The following is an 18,387-nucleotide window of genomic DNA, read 5'->3' as shown; positions in this document are numbered from 1 at the left end:
TTCACAGCAAAATATTGCAGACAAGTCTCTGACTACACTAAGACCCAGATTATCTTCCATACTGGTGTAGAATCAAGACAATTTCCTGTACAGTATAGATCAAAAATAAATTTTGGATATTTTAGTAAAAAGAAGGTAGTCCTTCTAAGTGATCTGAATTAAAAACTCAATTATCCACTTCTATGGGCATGCTTAGATATCTATGTTTACCTCTCCCCTGGTTTACTTCCGAAAATAAAATAGTGCTGTAGAAAAATATTGACTGATACTGAGGCATCTTGACTGCTTGGAATTTGCTTGCTTTTCTTTTGGATTACAGAATTGTGGCCAATGCTTAATGACTGAGATAGAAAAATATCTATTTGGGCATAAACTTCAATTAAAATAGTTCAGAAAGTGAAGTATAATAGAAGTGGGTTTGCCATAAACAATTGAGAGAGATACAAAGAGAGAAGTGTGATGTCCCTGAGGATCTGACTTGGTCTTCCTTGCTTTACCTTGCTTTCAACAGTTGGAGGTAACATGTAAATTTCTAGGTGTGAGCTCTCTATTCTCCAAGGGGGGATCCCAGTGAGCAATCCTGGATTTCAGAGGGTTCACTCCCACTCACACATGAGAAACTTAGCTCTGACAATGCTGCAATGAGTTGTTACTCATGGTTTTAGCTTCTTTAGCTTAAAAATCTGTATTTTCCTCTTTTAGCATAAAAATAGAATAATAGAATTCTTAAGTGTTCTGTTACAGTGTTTTATTTTTATTTATAAAAATATATTCTTTAGTAATATTTTTTTCTCTTATCAAGTAAATAATGATGATATATAGCATTATTCTTTGTAACTTCATAATTTGGATGTATTATTGTTATTCAAAATTCCTTTCATGAGTTAACATCCAGGTTGTTTCTTTCCTTTTTTAAACAACTGTACAGTAATTATCCTTACACAAATATCTTTATAAAATTGTACTGAATTTCTGGCGGGTAAATTCCAAGTAGTGTGATTGTTGAGCCAAATGATTGGTAATTTTTTTCATTTTAATTATTAGTTTCACAGTGATTACTCTTCTAAATTATAATTTATTATAATTTAGTCATGTCAACAGTGACAGGAGAGGGAGTACATATTTCCCCAAACTCTCACTAGTAATTTGTGTACTATTAATCTCTTTAATTTCTTCAAATCTAATTGACCCAAAATATTTCATTTTAATTTGCACTTCTTGGACCACAAGTAAGATTAAATGTCTTCAGTGTCTTCTCATATATCTATTGGTCATTTGCAATCCATTATATTGAATACTTTCTTCATACATTTGACTTGTATCTTTTATTTAGTCTTTTTTTTTTTTTTTTTGAGGTTCCTTGAACTGGAACCTCATATGTGGGAAGCCAGCACTTAACCACTGAGCCGCATTGGCTCCCCTGAGTTGTTTTTTTGTTTGTTTTGCTTGTTGTTTGTTTTTTTGTTTTTTTAGGAGGCACCAAGAACTGAAACCCGGAGCTCCCATGTAGTAAGCAGGTGCTCAACAGCTTAAACCACATCTACTCCCCTCTTTTCGTACATAGTGCATCAAGGAAAGATAGATACTTTTCCCACACTCTCTGTTTAGAGAAGATATGTACATAATCATTCAACAAATTTAACTAACCATTTATCAGGCACTATGTTGGGCAGATGTGAATAAGACATTATCCCTGCCATCAAAATAGAGAAATAAACCAATAAATTATTATAAAACAATCCAGTAATAACAATTCAGTCTCCTTAATGACAAAGACAGTAATTTTCATTTCAGTAGCAAAAGCAGAGAGAAAAAAAAGAGATGAGCACTTCACCAAAGTGAAGGAAAGGAAAATAAGAGGATAGCCCTAAAGATTAAAGAAATTGTTCACTAAAAAACTGGTTTGTAAGGTTTGAATATAGAATGGGGATTTGGAGATTGGGGAAAGGAAGAGAAGAATCCTTACCTGACAAGCCAAGTCTAACTCTTTTATCAAAAGTCATAAACGGTGTGGAAATGGAAGGAATAAAAATATCACACAACACTTAACCTCTAATATAGATAACTTGCCAATATCAGCCAAATCTCTCAATCAGTACATATTTTCAAACTGAGACAAAACTCTGAAAGGTGTTTCCAATGCAATCACTTTACTGATTTAATTACTGAAACCTATGAGAACACTTTAAAACTTTTTTTGAATTTAGGAAATTAAAAAAGTAGAATTCCTCTGAAATTATTCTGAATACCTATAAGATACAGCGTTTCCTTCTCTTTGGTAATGGCAAAAGATGTCTTAAATCCAGATTAATGAAGTCTTTAAGATGTAATTTCCTAGTTAATTTATTGTTATTTTTTCAAAAGACAGACCAGATTTTAACATCTAAAGCATGAAGGAAATTTCAGAGTGTAAGAACACTAAGAACCAACCACCTATGAAGGAATCTTAAAAACCAAAAAACACCTGGAAAGACTTAAACAAATTTACATGTTTCCTTAAGTATATACATGAACAATTTTCTGGACAAGAATTGAGAGGCCTCCACAAGCCATTATCTTCTTGTCTTCATCATCGGATATTTTGTTTCATGCGGGTAATCTAACCTGACGATATTTTCATCTCTGTCACTATGATTGTTTTCCCAAAACTTAAATATGCTGATATCTAAACATTCTAGGTTGTTCTGTGTACTCAGCAAATACCACTTCCAAAAATAAAGAATATCTACATCCATTCACTTGACTCTTCATCAAATCATTTTCTTCCTCAAATGAATAGTGATTTTCACTAATTCTTCCACTATAAGAAAATTGCTCTTCTATGTTGCACCTCACTCTAGAATGCTTACTCTGCACAGCATGGTAATTATCCGTAAGTTAGCATTATGTTTTAAATAGCCCCAAACTAGCAAGGAGTAAATAGTGGCACACATAATTATTCTAAACTTATTCTAAAATCTCAGAAAGTCTGAGTCAGAAGAGGGTGTTAATTTGTTGTTACTGCTGTTGTCATTTGGTTAGCTGGTTGGTTTGGTTTGGCTTTGTTTTGTTTGCTTTTAGCAGGAAAGGCACATTTATACAATTTGGGGAAAAGCCACTTATGAGAATGAGATTGAAGCTCAAGAAGTAAACACTTATATGCTATGGACTTGGAACACACAAAGGTATTGGGATCCAGAAGACAGTAAAAGAAATTCTGCTTGAGCTGGAGGAGAGATATTTCATCCCCTGAGAAATGGACACAAAGGTTAAAGATGTGAGTTCACAGGTTCTGGAAAGAGGAAGTTGAGGTAGTTTATACCTGGTCACCTCAATTGTCAGTATAGAATGGAAGCTGAGTTCATCTGCTATGAATGAGGTGGGTAGGGACTTCAGGAAAAGGAAGACAATTTGGAATAATGTCTGAGTACAACAGGAAGGGGAAGTGATTTAAGAGCATGTAAAATGACTGCCTAGAAGTTTTCAAAGCTCAGTGAGGTTGGGAAAAGCAAGGATTTTTAATGTGCAATATATTCTTTCATTATTTCGATAAATATTAAGAGCTTAAAAGATATCAGGTAGTAAGCATCGTGCTGTCAATAATATAGTTTTTAAAAAAAAGGCTTAGTCTGCCTTCAAGGAGTTTTCACAGATATAGTTAAAAAGAGTATCACCCCATCAGGGCTCAGAAATTGGTATAAAACAATTAAGTAAATGGACTGTAGTAATATAGCCTGTGCATGAATTCAAAATTATCTAATTCTGTATCCAAGTGTGCCTACTTTCTAGAAAGCCAATTAAGTAATACAGGCCCTATGGGCTTTAAATATCCAGTAAGGATGTAGACTGAATGTGTATTCAAAGATACATCCAGAGGGAATGTTGACAATGTTAATTCAAGCTTACCTGGAATGTGGGGGATATATTAATTCAAAACCTATCTAGTACTCAAACAAACACTTAAAATTCTAAGAAACTAACAAAGAAAAGTCATTTTTTTCATAAAAGCACCATTTGACTCCTACTCCCACATCCTCTGTATCAAAAAGACCCAGAAATCCTATTCAGGTCTCAGCTTTTTGGACAGGAGTCCCCGGGCCAGGCTGGTTGTAATGTTTTTCCTTCTCAGAATATTCTCGAGTCCTAGCCTTCAAAACGCTATCATTGAATCTCTCTGCTTCCAAAATAGTCGGATTAATACAGCATTATTAGCTACTTATTCCTTTCCTTTAATCATTATATGTTATTTGGGTTTTCTATTCCATTTAGCCTTTTTAAGAATTTGTGATATCACCGAAGTTTTCAAATGTATTGTCATAAAGTTGTTTAAAATATCCTCCCATCTTTTAAATTTTCAGTTATAGTTATGGCTCCTTTTTCAAATTTTTTTGTGCCTCTTCTCTTTTTTTAATTACTCTTCCCAATTTCTAACTTCACTTGTTAAAATATTAATTTTACTTATTCTTTTTATAAGCTTCTAATTTTGTAAGTTTTCACAAGCATGAAAATTACAAGCTATGTGTGATTATTAAAGATATTAAAATGAACCTTTTCTCCCTTATCGATTTGAGAACTTATCTACCCATTGTACAAATGGAGAACAAAGCATATTTGACAATTTACAGTATCATGCATTAAATATTGGAACACAATTGTTATTCAGAGAAGAGTCTATTTTAGTGAATAATAATACTATAACGTAATACTGAATTTTTAAACTTGGTGTATACGTAACTGTGTCCAAATGAACAGAATACTGGCAATTACTTGATGGAGCTTAGATAGAATAAATCTTTCTGAAAATAATTTTCTACTGGGAAATAAAGAAGTTTATGGGTTCTATAAATACAATAAAATTTAATAACCTTACGAATGAAAGTGTCTTTTAATGTATTTAATCAAGAATGAAGAAAGACTTGCCCTTTCTGATTTGCCAAGTACATTAGAAATAAATGTTCTTTAAAAAGCTAACATTATTCAAAATAAAATAGCAAGCCTTAAAATAAAGTCAGTGGTGGAATAGTTGTTAGTAAGGGATTTTAAATTATAATCATAGAGATGGAAAGTCTGAAAAGAAATTAATTAAATCATAATATTTTCAGGTATCCTGCAAGGTATTAAAGTCATCTTCCTACTTTCTTCCATAGTTCCAAATACCTGATCACATTTATAATGAGGAATCAAAAAATACATAAGTGTTTATCATTTTCCATTTCTCAGAAAGAATCTTGGTTAGGACTCTTAAACTTAACCAAATGATATAACCTTAGCCCATGTTTTTAAAAAAATTTTTAAACACATGTATTTTGTCTTAACCTGAAACTTACAATAATGTAAACCACCAAAGAACAGAATTTCAAACTGTCTGCTCTTTAGGTCCTATAAAAAGCTGAGGAAATTTTTGTTTATGGAAGATCTGAGGGATGAGCAAACCTCTAAATTAATTAATAGCTTAGCTTCCAAATGAGCTGGGAAGAGAAAACCATATATATTAACACACTTGGCTTAATTTTCTGTGAAATCACCCTCATCGAAAAATATATTTTGAGGGGAAATGCCTATTACATTCTGTTTTTCACATTGGGATCCAGTATTTTTATTTTCATGTGGGGATCTAAATATAACAGAAAGAACAGACAGATGGGGCATAGAGTTGCAGGAATCAAAAACATTTGCAAAATTAAGTTAAAATTCACCCCAAACATCATGAAATATGTCCTTATGATTTTTTCCTCACCAGATTGTTTATTCTCACATTTAAAAATTGGATTGACTAAGAGGGTCAGGACTTTGTTATAGTATAATAATACCAGTACCATGATCCCATCGTTTGTGTAGCATACACATTATTTAGAAAGAAGTAACTACGACAATTCAGTTGAAAATTTACATGTGAAAAATAGAATCACGACACCAATATTGTACCAGTATTGAATGGGATATAAAATTTTCATTTTAACTATACACCTAAAGGCCACATCCCTTCTAAAACTCCAAGGGTTTCCACTGCATTTGGCATAAAATCCAAAATCCTTATCCTGCCCGGCCTCAAGCCTCCAGGTCTTCCTTTTTCTCCAACTCATTTCCTCCTACTTATCTCCAGTCACAAGGACTTTCTGCTGTTGGCCACATCAAACTTCTTGCTGTATATCATACCTGATAAAATTATTGCACTTGCTCCTAATCCAGCTAGTATATGCCCTGAGATTTTCAAGCACAGCTGCCAATAAATTTTTCATTTTTCCTTAGGCCTACTTAAAATGGGTTCTGGGCTCTTCAAACTAAAAGAATCTTGCCTAATATCTATTCCCATTCTTTCAACAGTTCCTGATTACTCCTTCCTAAACAAGCTTTACTCATGTCCACATACTATTTAAACTGTGGTTCCCAGTAATCCAACTGGTTTGACATATGAACATAGTATAATTATTTTCTCATGAGGGATACAGTTCAATCAACTAATAAAGACCAACATCAAGCCAGTGATTTTTGGTAGAGATAGTCCACATGAGTTGATATAATAAACTTAATTTTGCTGTAGTCAAACTAAAACTACCCTATAAGTGTATTGGTTAGTGTTTAGAACAAAGGCTACTTATAAAACTTGTTCCTAGTATAGAGACAGAAAGCACGATTTGGGAGAAAGATGTGGGTATGAATTCTGACTGTTATCTTCTAGGTCTACGGCCTTAAGGAAGCCCTTAACCTCATCAACACTTGGTTTCCATAACTGTAATGATGTGGGCTATGGGTGGGAGGCTCTTTGTCTTTTCAGAGATAACCTAAGCTCTCTGACTTGTGGGTGTGACAGTAAGAGGCTGCAGTCCTGCCCTTGGTGACCATGGCAATGACTCCAGTCCCAGGAAACAGTTTAACAATGCAAGGTCTATAAACTTTAAGTATTCAGGGGAAATGCAAACCAAATATGCTAAAAGCTTATCTAGAATGTATGAAGTCCATGCTAAAAGCTTACCTAGGATGTTGAAGACATATATGCTAATTCAAGCCTATTGAGAACTGAAACAAAAGAACCATTTGGCCTTTCCTCTCTGTATAAAAGGGACTCAAAAATCTTGTGCGGGGCTCGGGATTGAAACAGGAAGCTCCTGAGTCCGGCCGGCCCTCAATAAACCACTTTTCCTTCTCAAAATCATTCCTGAGTCCTGGCCTCTCTATACACAAGTAATTGAACCTCTCTCAAATTCTACAACAGTAACATAGGGATAATATTCCTCTTTTTATGGTATTGTTGTGAAAAATAAATGACAATATATGTAAAAATCTAGCACTTGCCACACAACACAGGCCCCCAAAAAGGTAAATCTCTTTTGAGCCCTTTTATTTTTTTTATCTCTCCAAGATGTTTTGCTTCACAAGTCCGTAATGCAAGGGGAAAAAATCATAATTTCTCCCAGGTTTGTGCATTTCACAAACATGATGAACAGACCCTGAAATCAAGGGTGGAAAACTCAGGATCCAGACAAATGGAATAAATGAATAAAGAGGGTGTGTTTAAGACAAGGTGTGGAGGGAACTGAGGTAAGCCACAAAGCAAATGCCCCAATCTAAAGAAGATGGCCACTACTCAGCTCTGGCTGATTTTTGCCATAAGGAACATGGCAAAGCATTCTCAGTTTTGTAAGAAAGAAAGGAATCTGAAATTTTACCAGATGTCTCCTCAGTTTTAGATGTAGACAGTTGATTAAGAATTTCTGAACAATTTGCAAGTCCAGGAAAGCATGGATGCATCTAGGTCACAGGTAGCCTATTTTTCACCTCAACTCTCAAGCTTCCCACCCTGGTCCCAATATTCCATTTCTACAAGCTACTTATCAACCTCTTGACACAATTAACTCACACTACCTCTAAACCTTCAAAACTGCTTCCACTGATATGCTTTCCTGACTTCTCAATCTACCTTAATGAAGCAGGCATGGTAGGGAATCAATAGATGGATCTGGAACCTGGCAAAAAGTCCACGCAGACTTCAAGATGGCTCCTGGAAGACCCACAGGAGATTCTGCCATTCAGAACGAGATTTCTCTGGAAGCCAGGAGAAGCCCCGGATATTCTCCAGAGGACTTATATTAGGCCTTCCCAGGGGATTGATAGGTGGGGTAGTCAATCCAAACAGCAAACAACTGGGACTCCTCCCATGCCATTAGCAAAGGGGCAAAATAATTAGTGGTTTAAAAGCAAATGCAAAGGCTTTTTGCTCTCTCTTGCCTTTGCCCTGTCCCGGCACCTGTTTGTGCCCTATTCTGGTCTTCTTTGCTCCCGCCTGGATCAATATGCAAGTAAACCTGGAGATTTATAATCTATAATGTGGAGTTGTATTCTACAAATCAGCCCTCTTCATCACTTTTCAGCCCCCTCTTCTCTACCTGGGACCCATGACCTGTTAGGTTCTCCCATTTCTCTTTTCTCCCCATGTTAATAAATGATTGGCCTAACTAACCCGATGTGCTCTTGAAACTCATTTCTTGTTGCTTAGTCAAGAACCGAGACAAAATCCAGTTACATTAACACCTTCACTCTATATGAGAGGTAAATTCAGAAAATCTGAAATGTCCTCCATTCTATTATGATTACTGATCTATTTTGAATGGTCCAGCTATTAGTTTTTAATAGTGTGAAAATCGCTTGTACCTGGAAGAAACAGGACAAAACATACTTTTTAGTATATAAATGGTCTTTCCTAAGGCAAGCTTTTATGTTACAGGGGGGATTGTTTGACCAATAACATTTATTAAAAAGCTGCATTAGAACTGTTTTGCCTTCCTAATATTCTTAAATTATTCCTGTGTACATATTTTAATCCTATCAGTCCACAATCTTTTTAGTGTTCTATATATTTCATACCTTCTCAGAGTTTAATAAACATTTGTGAGACTGACTGATTCAGAATTACTTGTCATTATTACTTAGAAAACAGAGTAATGCTCTGAAAGCCAATATGCATATATAAGTTAAATTTTCAGCATAACTTTCAATCCACAGACTTTTAGCTACAGCATATAAGATATTAATTTAGAAGTACAATAAACAGAAAACTACTGTTAAATTTTACTAACACATATAAAAGCAAATCTGCTAAACAAATACAAGTTGAATTCAACAATATAGTAAATGAATAAGCTTTATATCAATCTACTATTTACACAGTATATTTTGTAAGATATGGGTAAAGTAAGTAGTAACATTTTGACAATGCTCTTTCATAGTTTGTAACAAAAGTTTCACAACAATGCAAGGTGTTGGTGATGGGGTGATGTATGGTAGCCCTGTATGAAGATATGCATGTTTGTTTTGTAAATTCACAACTTTTATTATACACTTATTGTTTATGTATGTTCAGGTATAAACAATATACTTCAATAAAATTTTATTAAAGAATAAGTTTATATTCTCATGGATTAATAAACCCACTTATTAAATGGTGGTTGCCCTAGGATTGTAAGGATTGCATATTTTAAAAATACACAATCATTAAAAAAAAGAATAAACTTACATTCTTATGGGTTAACAAACCCACTTATTAAATGGGTGTTTCCCTAAGAATGCAAATATTGTGTATTATTTGAAAGTATATAAGGATAATCTATCAATATAACAGGGAAAATGCTACTTTATCATCTTGGGAGATAACAAAAAGTTACTTCATAAGGTAACTTCAGGAGGAAAATTATTTTGAAATGTAATGGATTAAAGCAGATTTCTGAGTACACCAACTAAAAACCAAACGTAGCTCACACAATAGTGGATATAAAATGATTACACATTTTTTGTTTCATTTTACTTTTGTAAAGAGGTATTCATGACAAAGAAAGAAAATATAATAGATATAACAAATACAATAGGCAATCTGCATTTTGCAGACATGCTATTATAAAATGAGCAAACATCCATAGACATTACTCTTAAAAAATTTGGGTAATTATTGGAGCAACCAAAATTAGGGAAACTAAGAATTATGAGGCATATGGACCCCGGAAACAAGGATCCTATCAATAATTGCAGGCAGTATTTATTCAGCTTTTTATAAGTTCCGCACAGATAATACATGGCAGAGTCAGGATTCAAACCCACATCTCTCTAACTCAAAATTTAAGCCTCCAGGAAAACTGATTAGGGAGAGAGTTCTCAAAAAGCACTAGAAATTGTGAAAGAGCCCAGAATTATGGCCATTCCTTTAATTACAATGACTAAAGTTTAAAACAAATATCTTAGTATGATGATTCTGGAAACTAATTTTTTTAAAACTCTGAATAAGTATATCACAGATAATATTCCTTAAACCTATTAAGGTGTTTTCTCTTTTTTTCCTTTGTTTATGTGATCTTCCTCTCTTCAGCCTGTGACAACTATTATCTGAAAAACATTACTGCTACTCTTAGGTAGAAATTCAAAGAGAAAATGTCAATATTAAATTTTTTACTCTTAAAATTTATTCTTCATTCATTCATCCACTCAAGAAATATTAAATTTCAATTATGTACCATGTAGCTTTCTGTTCTATATACAGCAATAAAAAAATTTTGATCTTGGATCAGATAGCACGTATTTGTGTGTGTGCATATACATGTGTGTGTAAAATGAATCTTTATTGAAAGAAAGTGGTTTCTTCATTTCCTTTTCCCATCAAAAGTTAACTCTGTATGACTTCAGACCATAGAATTTTACAATGTCATACTGTGGGCAGGAAGGAGTATATGAAATAAAGGAAATTTGTATCAGTCAAGAAAAGGAAAAAGCTTTTGCATTATCAAGAAAGTGAGAAGAAGAAAAGGTGATGCAGTTAAACTGCAGTGTATCCGAGCGTAAGCGTGGAGTGATGGAAACACCAGACAGGTTTGGGAGGGAAATCCTAGAACAAGAGCGCTTGATCTTTCTATTCAGGATAGAAAGAAAAATGGCAAGCCCCTTAGAAAATCTCTGTGTTGAGTATGGCACCATGTCCAGCAAGTCCTACAAGATCCTCTAGCAGGCCAGCCAGAGAGAAGGGAGTGGAAGTCATCTTCCCAAATCTGGCACACTGAACATTGGTGCAGAGAAATCCACGAGTATCTAGCTACCCCAGACTTGAGACAGACATACGAAGAAAACCAGGGGACTAGAAGAAGCCTTAGGGTTGGATCAAGGATAAAACAGAAGATAAGACTCTTGAAACTAGATGCTGTAATCACAGGTTGGAGTCATAGTGATGCCCGAAAGAGCCAGGTGGGATTAGCCAGGACATCACAGACTTGAGATAGCTTCACTCCACTTTCATGGGGCTTCTCCTATATGTAGAAGCTGTCTTCCGAAGTAGGACAGGAAGGAGAGAAAAAACAGTTAAATGGCATCCTTTATAGAAGGCTACCCAACCATGTGTGTTTCTCTCTAGGTGTGCTACACATTATGCTAAACGCACCATGAGGCTCTAGGAAAAGAAATATAACCACTATATAAAGGAAGAAGATTGTTTTCACAATTTGGAGCTGAAAACTCCAGCCAGAAAAATCTTGATTCTCGTGTTCCTTAACTTTTTTCATTTTCAATTTTTTTCTAACTTAGTAAATGATGCCAAAAATCTAGGAATCATTATCCTTTATTCAAAAGTCTTCGAGTCATCCTCGATTCTTTCCTGCTCCTCATCTCCACAGGAAATCCATCAGCAAGTATTGTCAACTAAAATGTAATTCAAATGCTCTAAATGTAACTCAAAGCTGCCCACTTCTCTCTCTATTGTCAGTATCATCTCTTCCCCAAGTTATGCCTCCTACTTCGTACCCCTGTGAAAACTCTGGTCTCCTACAATTCATTCTGCATAGAACAACTACGTGCTTAATTAAGTCTTCCAATATTTCCCATTATATTTTAAATGAAAAGCAAATCCTTACTGTGCCTTGGCCCTTTGCCTCCCACTCCTAGAATTCTTTCTTCTTCTGGTTCCCTACCCTTCAGCAACACTAACCTTCTTTCTTGTCTTCAAAATGACAAGTTTTGTTTCCTCCAGAGCCTTTGCAGTAGACCATCCCTCTTCCTGGAAAGTTCTTTCCCATATTCAAAGCTCAGCTAAATGCTACTTCAAAGAGGACTTCCCTGAGCATTCCATCAAAAATAGCCCTCTTTCCTGACTTTGCCTTATTTGTTTCATTATGAGTGTATGATCCAGTTAACCCTTTAGAATATAACTTCTTTAAGGGAAGAGGTCCTATGTGTGTCTTCTCCACAGACGTATAGATACTCTATCAATATTATAGAAGGAAGGAAGGGAGGGAGGGAGGAAAGCAGGAAGGGAGGAAGGGAAGTGGGGAGGAGGAGAGCAGAGGAGAGGAGGAGGGGAGGAGGAGAGGAGGAGATCAGGAGGATCTGTTACCTCTTTCCCACTGCTCCCTTCCACTAGTGACACTGCTGGCTCTCCCACTATGGCCTAGTTTAAGGAAACCCACAGTGGAGAACATGGGGAAGTATAGCCCTAAACAGTAGAAGGCAAAGGGTTTAGACTCTTCTCATTGCTGGCCCCTCAAATTCAGGATAATAAAAGTAAGAAACTGTCTATGTTATAAAACAGTGGGTAAATTGTTATTTTCTGATTTGAGATATTTTAAAATCCACTAGAAAATGTATTACTGTTGAATTTTTTTTAAAGAGGGCTTATGTCCATTCAAAATGAGGATTTTTTATCTTTTGAGTTTTAAGGAAGCAGGGCATAGCCATGTTGTTAACTGATACATGCACTGTAGGATTTCATCTTATTCACAATTAAAGTATAAATAGGTATTTAGGGTAAAAGTGATCAATCAATCAGTAAATATCCTGCTTATATTTGAATGGAAATTTGATCTTAAATAAGGGGACTTCTGAAATGGCTCTTTATTCTACATTTAGTTAAAATCACTCTGTTTAAAGAAACTCTTAAAAAGACAGTCATGTAGTAAGTATTTGGGTAAAGATTTAATGGAGTTTAAAAACATACCTGCATTCATATAAGTTGATAAGCCAATGACATTCAAGGACAGAAATTTAGTATAATTATTCATAATACATAATTATGTTTTATTTTAATTTAAAAAATTATATGTTGACTGTATTTGGACCTTTACTTAATATGGGAAAAACTTGTTTCTTAATAAAAGCACATAAGTAATTATATTAATAATCAGGTTCCTACTATAACATCACATTTTGAAATTAAAAGAAACAACCTACATTCCTATTATGTTACAGATTAACATTTGTTCTCAGAAGCATTTCCAAAAAAAAAAAAATTCTTACCAGACATAAACTGTGTAATAGAGGATAATTCCATTTGGCTCCAGGGGTGGTTGCCATGACAACTTCACCGTGACACCAGACAACTGTTTTACAGAGAAGTCTTGGGGGGGAGAATCAGGAGCTAAAAAATTAGAGTGTAGATTAATGTGCTTTATTAAGCATATACAAGCAAAGGTTAAACTGGAAATTTACAAAATTTTTCATATAAACTTTCTGATAAATGAGTCAGGCAAAGCACTTTTCTGCAGGAGACACTGTTTACTTTCAAAATGAGATGATAAAGGAAGATTTTGCACGGTTGTGTTAGAACATCTGTTTCTGTGATTCAATGGAAAAAAATATTTCATGAGAAAATAGAGCAAGGGCTAAGTCACAGTGATTCACTTACTGTTCAAGTACATCTTGGTAACCTGTCATCTTCCAATAAAAATAAAGGCTTTATTGGGGTGCATTAGTATAACATACAATAAAAAGTTCCCCAGACAATAAAAATGTAGGAAAAATTGCACATTCACTTAGTGGGAAAGTGATAAGCATAACACTGGAAGATCAGTAGAAATGACTGACCTCACAAATAAAGACTACATTCCTCAAATTCAGTTGTGTCATTAAACTGTAAGATAATATCAAAATCCACTTACTGAGTCTTCAAAATTAATGGATTACAAAAGAAACACCATGTTGCATATAAATAGAAAATGGACAGTTTAAGATCTACTTCTAATTCTGCTACACTAGTGTAAAGATTCAAATAATTAGCCATTGTATATTGAAAAATCAGTTTAAAAATTACTGTAAACTAGCTAGCCTTAGATTTCCATTTATAACACACTTTGATATTTTCTCAGTATAGAAGCATAGTAATGTCTTGCAGTGTTAAAACACAACTGTTTTCATATAAAAGAGTATAACTTGCTAAAATTTTAATTCATAGATATAGTTATGCATTGAAAGTGGCTAAAAGAAATCCTGAGAATTTGTTCAGATTTTTGAGCTATGCTAATTTATAGATTCATACATGTACAAATCAGTAATTCCAACAATTTGGAGAAAATGGCAGCTAAATTATTTCAATTTATTTTTGTTTCTCTGAATAATTTCATATATGGCTGTGTGCACACACACATATATGTGTGTTAATTATTTTGGTAACAACGTTTTTCCAGAAAAAGCTTGTTGAACAGAGAAAAGGGTTATAAGATGAGTTCTCAGGAATAAAGGTGACAGCTGTATTTAGCATTTTCATTTTATTCTCACTGGTACTACAAAAATAATGCAGTTAAATACTGATTATCACAAGAACACATATATCATTTTGAAATGTCTGCTTCCTAAGATATGAATTACGTCTAACTGAGGAATCTCTTTCATTTCTCAAGACATAAGCTTATAAAATGTTTTTCTAACATTTTTGTAAAGCATAACTTCTTTTTATTATTGAAAAAACAAAAGGATTTTTATCAAAAGTAGTACTGATTTTAAACACTGTGTGTTGTACTAAGCATTTCTATTCTATTACATGCTTAAGATATTATATGGAATATCAGATCATTCTTGGAAATTTTATGTTTAAACAACATTATATCCTTGGGTATTTTCTTTATGTTTAAAACTTCATATCACAGTTCAAAAATCTCAACATTAGGACTATTTCATTAGATTAGAATGTAAAGAAGTAGTCACTATGTCCAGAAGGGCTTTACTGAAATGATTTTACATATATTATCTTAGATATTATGCATGTTATGAAGGAGAAATAATCTTCTCCCCTTTATCTTTTGTTCCATTGATAAGTGTTTATCCTCTTTTCCATTAATAAATGTTTATCCTTTGTTTCATTAATAAGTGTTAATTAAGTTTATTTTCACTTTGAGAGCAGGAACAATCTAATTATGAAAACTAGGACAGGTAAGTTGTGATGGGGAAGCATGACACCATGCTTTGAAATTAGAGCAATTCAGAACACCCTACCCAAAGGTGTGGAGGTGAAAATAAGGAGGGCTCTAAAAGAAAGCAAGAGGGTTCCAAGGCCTTATTATTTTGAATAAAATAAGATTAATACAATAAGAAGCTTTCTTTCTTCTAGAAGTATCTAAAGCACATTTTGTCCTGGTGAATGACCTTCGACCCTGAACTTCTGTAGGGTGCAACTTAGCTTGAAGGTGGGAAAACTCCAGAGAAAGGGCGAGGGAAAAAAAAGATAGCTCACAAACACTCATGTATATCTGATCCCACTTCTTGTGGCAATAGTATATCCTTTTTCAGAAAAATAATAATTGTTCTCAAAATATAAGATTTATAAAATATAAATCCTAATACCAAATATATATACCTCAAAAGTAAATTTTCTTAGCATGGTATATGCTATATGATAAATGAGATAACTTGATGAGGTACCACTGTAAAGTGGTCCCAGTAATAAAGTTGATTTTATTCAGGTTAGGGAAAAGCATGTTTAAATATTCAATATGAAAGCTATTAATATTTAGTAACAGCATCTAGGCCAATTTGAGAAACCTGGAAAGTAGCCTGGATTCATTATCATGCCAATCCTAATAACAGAATCTACTACAAAACTTATGTAAGTGGCTATTTTTATGAATGTAAAAGTTGAAAAGCACAGTCATAACAAACACCATTGTTCAAATTTTTAGCCTTAAAAATTCCCATAGGAAAAATATCACTGATTTTTTTAACAGAGTACTGATGATATTAAATGCAAGCACAATATTTTATACTGTATTTTAATGAATGTAAAACTGACTTTGCTAACTTCTTTTACACCATGACAATGAAATCTGTATATAATGCTAACCTGGCACATAACAGATACCAAGGCTAGTGGAATATTTGTATAAGGTATTCATTCTACATATACATTTCTTGGAACATGATGGAATCAACACATTGATTTATATATTTACCATCTTCTTCAGTCAGTATACTTATGGGTGTACTATGAACTCCTTCACCTTTGAGTGTACTAGCAGACACCTCAATCATATATTGGGTGTATTTCTTCAGTCCTAAGGAGAAGCAAAATAGATACATTGAGGTCCACAAAATATCCTTTAAACATATAAAATGGCAGGCTATGAAATTACCCTTCAATCAACAAGCTTCCAAAAGTAAAAACTAAACAGAAATGTCGTACTTTGGCAATGTTAGCTTCTATTATAAAGACAGAATGATATAGGAAAATGTGGGAAACAATTGACCTAGCATATTCATTCATGTGATCTGCAATAATGTCTTAGCTTATTTAAACAAAAAGTGAGATTTGCCATAGCATATATAAAATAATTGCACTTAACATTTATAATAACTTAAAATAACCTAATTTATGACCATTATGTGAATATACCTTTATAGGTTAAAGGACATTGTCAATATAAATATAAATATCCAACCCTAGATTCTCCTTTTTACCTCTAATGCTCTGGGTCAAAGACATTGTATCTATAGTTCTCTCTTCATTTTCATTATTTCTCTTGAGATAAATGGTATATTTTTGTATAATTCCATTGGGATTACTTGGAGGTAGAAAGGATAGCTCAATTTCTCCAGATGAAATATTTTTGTAAGTAATATTTTCTGGTGCACTGTCGGGCACTGAAAAAAAAAACAAAAATATAAATGTATAAAACAATTCACCCTCTGGTTGATGAAGATGATGGCATAAGATACTGCAGGGTGTCATTCCTCCACAGAATCTTTCAACAACTAGCAAAAACTGGCAGAGCCATCTTCCTCGAGACTCTGGAGAGCAAGATTGCAGTAACTGAGTGAGTGTTGGCCAAATCAAGAAAAAATGCAGTGTGAAAAATGGTAGAAGTTCCTGGTGTACTTGCTAGCTCCAAGCTGCTCCCCCTTTTATTTCCTTTTTTTTTTTCTTTTTCATTTTCTTTTTTTAAAGCAGTTTTATTCAGATATATTCACGTACCATACAATCCATCCACAGTGTAGAATCAACGACTTTTAATATAATCACAGCTTCTCCCTTTTTCCTTTGCCAGGGTGGAGCCAGCCTCTGCTTCCCCTATAGGTCTCTGGCCCTATTCCTGAGGGAACAGAGTAGCCCTTATGTGCATACTGGTGTGCCTTTATGTCAGTATCAATTTATTAAGAGGCAGTCTAGAAGACAGAAACAGGAAACTCCTCTCTGGTTCACCCTCCCAGAACTTGCCCTACAGGAAACAGTAGCTTACAAATAGTTAAAGCAGTATATGAAACAATTAAGTCAAAGCGGTCTGGAGCAAAGGATTGCCAGGTTTAAATCACCCTGGAGGGAGAGGAAGTCTACTTCTTAGGGAGTAGAGGGGCATTTAAATTCCTATAAACAATGGAACTCCTAAGGCTGCTAGTAAGCAGGTATAAGACTTACAAAAGACTAAATAGCAAAATGACAGAAAAAAGTCCTGTATTACCAGTAACGACTTTAACTATAAACTGATTAAACTCTCCAGCATAGAGGCAAAGATTGGCAGAATGGATGAAAAAAAAATGCATGTAGGTTGAAGGTGAAAGGATAGAAAAAATGTACCATGAAAACAGTAATTTAAAGAGATCTGGGGTAGATACACTAATATCAGAAAAAATACACTTTAAGTAAAAAACAGTTATGTGGGACAAAGATGGTCATTATATACTAAAAAAGAAGACAATTCAACTGGAAGGTGTAACAATTATAAATATATATGTACCTAGTAGCAGAGCCCCAAAATATATGAAGCAAATACTGACAGATTTGAAGGGAGAAATTGACAGTTCTACATTAATAGTAGGAGGCTTTAGTACAACACTCAATTATGGCTAGAACATCTGGTCAGAAGATCAATAAGGAAGTACAAGACTGAATGATATCCTAAACCAACTACACCTAACAGACGTATGTAGAGTACTTCACCCAACAAAAATAGAACACATTCCTTTTGAGTGCACATGGATCATTCTCCAGGAGAGACTATATGTTAGGTCATAAAACAATAAATATGTAAAATTTGAAATCATACTATGCATATTCTGAAACCACAACAGAATGAAGCTAGAAATCAATGAGAGGGAGAAATGGAAAATTCACAGATATGTGGAAATTAAGCAGCATATTCTTAAAAATCAATGGGTAAAAGAAAAAATCATATGCAAACT

General features: G+C 34.1%; 1 protein-coding gene across 1 annotated transcript in view; it reads right to left on the bottom strand.

Annotated features, from left to right (window-relative positions):
* PTPRQ (protein tyrosine phosphatase receptor type Q) overlaps positions 1 to 18,387 on the bottom strand; it is a 228,818-nt gene that overhangs the window by 148,886 nt on the left and 61,545 nt on the right. Inside the window, exons 15-17 of the mRNA XM_058308484.2 lie at positions 16,669 to 16,851; positions 16,164 to 16,265; positions 13,240 to 13,360 (exon numbers count right to left, since the gene is read on the bottom strand). Of these exons, the coding sequence (XP_058164467.2) occupies positions 13,240 to 13,360; positions 16,164 to 16,265; positions 16,669 to 16,851 (406 nt within the window). The remainder of the gene's footprint in view (positions 1 to 13,239; positions 13,361 to 16,163; positions 16,266 to 16,668; positions 16,852 to 18,387) is intronic.

The sequence above is a fragment of the Dasypus novemcinctus genome, chromosome 12 (assembly GCF_030445035.2).
Source record: "Dasypus novemcinctus isolate mDasNov1 chromosome 12, mDasNov1.1.hap2, whole genome shotgun sequence".
In the NCBI taxonomy this organism is placed as follows: Eukaryota; Metazoa; Chordata; class Mammalia; order Cingulata; family Dasypodidae; genus Dasypus; species Dasypus novemcinctus.
Note: the sequence above shows the minus strand (reverse complement) of the source record. Positions and strands in the feature narration are given on the sequence as shown.